The sequence below is a fragment of the Sinocyclocheilus anshuiensis genome, unplaced genomic scaffold (assembly GCF_001515605.1).
Source record: "Sinocyclocheilus anshuiensis isolate Anshui unplaced genomic scaffold, SAMN03320099.WGS_v1.1 scaffold81, whole genome shotgun sequence".
Lineage (NCBI taxonomy): Eukaryota > Metazoa > Chordata > Actinopteri > Cypriniformes > Cyprinidae > Sinocyclocheilus > Sinocyclocheilus anshuiensis.
Window position 1 is genome coordinate 253,002 of NW_015537945.1, and position 4,374 is coordinate 257,375.

A 4,374-nucleotide genomic window follows, 5' to 3' on the forward strand; every position below is an offset into this window, starting at 1 on the left:
GCTGAGGAAATACATCAACTTTGCGCTGTCGATCACCGGATCGGCTTTCACCGTGGACGAGTCCAGCCCGGGGTCGTCACATGTGGTTGCTGCAAGCCCACCAGACGCACCGTTCTCAAGCCCGCCCTCCTCCGCTCACTCTAGGCCGCCGTGTGTGACGCTGTGTTTCGCTGTGAAAGCAAAACTACTTTGTTTGGTCTTCCAAAAGAGGACACGACTAGAAATCAGTGGTTAAGTTGTATTTACAACACTGTTCCAGAACAGTTCAACCCAAATATTCAGATGTGTGCAGCGCATTTTATGGAGGACTGTTTCCTGATCCTGGGAGAGTAGACTACAATGCCGGCTGTTCTGACTCACGTTTTTTTATATTTAAAGGATTTGCCACTGGCGATTCAAACGTGAGTTTTGAGCAGTGTAGAGTAGCACTTGTTGTTTGTCATTTCTCCTATCACAAATGCAGACATGGTTTTATGTTTGCGCGGCGTGATGCAACGCGTAAAAAGATGGTACAAGTCATTATAATACGTAAAAATCAATGTGTTTCAGAAAGGTGGGGCATAGAGGAGAAACAATAATGTACAGTATGTGGAAAATAATGTTTTTTGAACCTTAAACCGCATAAACACGTTTCATTACGTTTCATTTTTCAACAAAATAATGTTCTTTTTATGAGTATGGGTCACCATACTTGGCCACATGTCACGTCACTTTTTAGCAATATCATATGACCCCTTTAATGAATAGAAAGTTCAAAAGAACAGCATTTATTTTAAGTATAAATCTTCTGTAACATTATAAATGTCTTTACTGTCACTTGTGAATTTGTGAATTGTCAATTTAATGCATCCTTGCTGAATACAAGTATACATTTTTAATTTCTGACTCCAAACCTTTGAATGGTAGTATATTATAAATTAATATATACAGTAATAATTTAATGTATGAGTTAATATTTTAGTAATATAAAACTTTAATATAAAATGTTATATTTTATAGATATAAATCTAAAACGTGTGAAAATAAATAAAATTGACTAGATTTTACTGTACTTTATTACATTAAATATTTAAAATCTACTTTTTTATTCCAGTGACTGTTTGATTGAAATGATGGTTACTCCAATGGAAATCATCTCCATAATCTATTAAAAAATTTTAAATATGGAGATGTATATTTTCGAACCTGGCCTATCAAAGCTGTATTTTTGTGTTGTGTTTGTCTTGTAGAGATGTTGACTGGCTGGTGGAAGGTGACGGACGTCGAGGAGTTACGATCTATAGAGAAAGCATGCCATTCCCGAGGGATCCGAGAGAAACAGCTGCAGAAACAGCTGCAGAAACACATGGACTACATCGGGCAGGTCTGCAGCAGGAACAGAGATGGTAGGTGCTCGTTGTGTCTCTGTTTGAAATGCTTCGAGGGCAGTGCTCTTAGTCTGCGCTCTGTGTCCAGTGAATGTGATCGACGTCTCTGAGCTGGAGGAGAATCAGGCCTCTGAGGACACCGTCCAGAGCTGGTGTGTGGAAGAGCAGGCCATGGACATGGACATCGGTGTCCTGCAGCAGGTGGAGGAACTGGAACACAAGGTCACCTCAGCCAGTCTGCAGGTTAAGGTAGGAAATCTGGATTTTAATGAACATTATTATACATAATCAATCATCTTTTCTTGTCTGTGCCTACGAGAGCATTCGTGTTTTAGTTTAAATCTTTTTATTGATGCTTTTCAACAAGACAGATTAAAAAAAAGTATATATATATATATAAAATATAATATAATAAAATATATATAGATCATCTTTAAATTAAATTAATAACTATTAATAATGATAATAAACAAAACATATTATTTGATCTTTTTAATTATTCAATTTAATTTTCTTTATTACTCTTCTTCTTCTTCATTATTATTATATTGTTTATTAATTTAATTTAAAATTATTTTATCTCAAGAGTTTCGTGCTGTACCCTTTGTGTGTATATATGCTAATAAATAACAGTAATAATAAGTACACATATACATAAAATACACCAATACTTGAGACAATGCTGAGAAGGAAGAAAGAGAGAGGAAAAAAGCTTTATGTATAGAATCACAACCAGCTGGGAGTAAAATAAAACACATGAAGTATCATAGAAAGGGTTGCCAAATACTATAACGTTTTTCTGCATCAACAAGCATTGTGAATCCTTTTTTTTAATTAACTGTAACATGTCATGCATCCAATGAGAGTAGTTGGGAGGGAAGGCTTTTTCCAGTTTATTAGTATAAGCCTTTTAGCAACATCAACATTAACATTAAGTCCAAATAATGCCACTAGAGGGCATGGTTTAAAATGAAATAGAACAATATCAGAAATTGACATAAAAAAGCCCAAAAGTATGACATAGAGTTGCTGGAGCTTAAGTAAGATGAAGTAGGATCAAGATCCAGGTTAAGAGCATTAATGTTTCAACACTGCCTTTGATTTGAACTGCAGTGTTTAAAACTGTATAAAAGTATTGTTTGTTTGTTTGACAGGGCTGGATGCATCCAGTGGTGCAGTCACAGAGTGAAGACCTGCTGTATTACGAGCACAAACCCGTCGTGCAAAACTGCAAAGACAAAAGTGACAGCGGCATCGTACGTCGAGTGAACAACCCTCTGGATATAGCAGTGACGCGTCTGGCGGAGCTAGAGAGGAACATCGAGCGAAGGTACCTGAAGAGCCCTTTAAGCAGCACCGTTCAGATCAGACTGGATAACGTGGGAACGGTCTCAGTACCGGCCCCTGCACCATCACCTGCTAGAGCTGATGGTGACGGGTAGGTCATCCAGATTCACACGCTCCTCAAGCCTGTCTGCCGCTCTTCATGCTTCACTTTGGCTGTGTGCATCTATGGGTTTATGGCTGTGGTGCTTCTTTCCCATTTACACTGCAACCTTCACTTTTTGGCTTGTGAAGCATGAGCATGAGGCACTGTCTACATCTACAGTAACCACAGCCTCATTACATCCAGTCATCTGCCTTCCACAAGCAAGTGCTTCTTGAAGAGGCTGCCACAAAAAGGGTACTAAATAGAGCCTGAAATTCTTCTAAATAAATAAATAACAATAATAAGAAAACAACAACAATAATAATAATTAAATTGGAATAAATGTATTCAATGTAAATTATTTGTTGCTGAATTTTATTATTATTAATTATTCATTAAACAAATATTGATGATTATAATAATGTGATTTAATTAGAATAATTGAATAGTTAAATATAACTGTTATTATTATTGTTATTATTAGTATTATTATTAGTTTACATTATCAATTATTAATTGTTGATATTGTTAATAATAATAATAATAATGCTATTAGTAATTATAATCTAATGTATAATTATGTATTTATTTTAACAAATGGTCAGATATAAGAGGAGTGATATTTCTAGGTAAACTGAAAAATTACTTAAGAGTTTACAAACTAAGATCTAATAGTTCTAAAAAAATAAAATAAATAAATATTATTATTTATAATTACTCTAGAGGTCAGAGTTCTGAGTAATTATAATACAAATTATAATAATAATAATAATAATACTAACAAGGTTGCAAATTTAGCCTAAATAAAGCCATCACTCAGTAGGGGATAGAAAGTTCTGTGACCAAATGTTGGTTTGTTGTTGCTGATCAAATTATATTTCCCATAGAATGCTATATAAATAATATTTGATAATATTGTATAACTTATTATTTAAATAATATTATATAAATTGTAATAAATAGAAGGGTTTATAGACCAACATCTAATAGTTCTCTCAACAACAATTTTTTTTTTAAAAACAAATTGTGCCTCCTAATGCTATTTAAACTAATATTGTACCCTATTTGTGGAAAGTGGCAAAACACGGTTGAATCTGATTGCTGTCTCTGTGCTCATTTAGTTTGTGCACTGTGGTTATTATCAGCATGAATGTGGGTTATTGATCATGTCATATTTTTACTGAAATATGGTCATATCCAGGCTCCAAAATTAACATTCACCAAATCAGAATAAATCTGCCATTCACTTACAAATATGTATGAACTTTTGGAAGATTCAAAAGAATCTGACCATCACTGACGCAAGAAAAAATGCAAAATAATTGCATTGTCTTGAAGACAAATACAGGTGCATCTCAATAAATTAGAATGTCGTGGAAAAGTTCATTTATTTCACTAATTCAACTCAAATTGTGAAACTCGTGTATTAAATAAATTCAGTGCACACAGACTGAAGTAGTTTAAGTCTTTGGTTCTTTTAATTGTGATGATTTTGGCTCACATTTAACAAAAACCCACCAATTCACTATCTCAACAAATTAGAATACTTCACTATCTCAACAAATTAGAATACTTCAC

At 34.1% G+C, this 4,374-nt stretch overlaps 1 protein-coding gene across 6 annotated transcripts in view; it reads left to right on the top strand.

Moving 5' to 3' along the window:
* LOC107663866 (bromodomain adjacent to zinc finger domain protein 2B-like) overlaps nucleotides 1-4,374 on the top strand; it is a 99,032-nt gene that overhangs the window by 89,591 nt on the left and 5,067 nt on the right. For 4 of the 6 annotated variants that reach the window (XM_016454239.1, XM_016454264.1, XM_016454247.1 and 1 more), the window contains 3 exons: nucleotides 1,230-1,385; nucleotides 1,456-1,616; nucleotides 2,522-2,805. In XM_016454239.1, coding sequence (XP_016309725.1) covers nucleotides 1,230-1,385; nucleotides 1,456-1,616; nucleotides 2,522-2,805 — 601 coding nt within the window. The remainder of the gene's footprint in view (nucleotides 1-1,229; nucleotides 1,386-1,455; nucleotides 1,617-2,521; nucleotides 2,806-4,374) is intronic. The other 2 variants (XM_016454273.1, XM_016454282.1) reach the window with 1 other exon arrangement.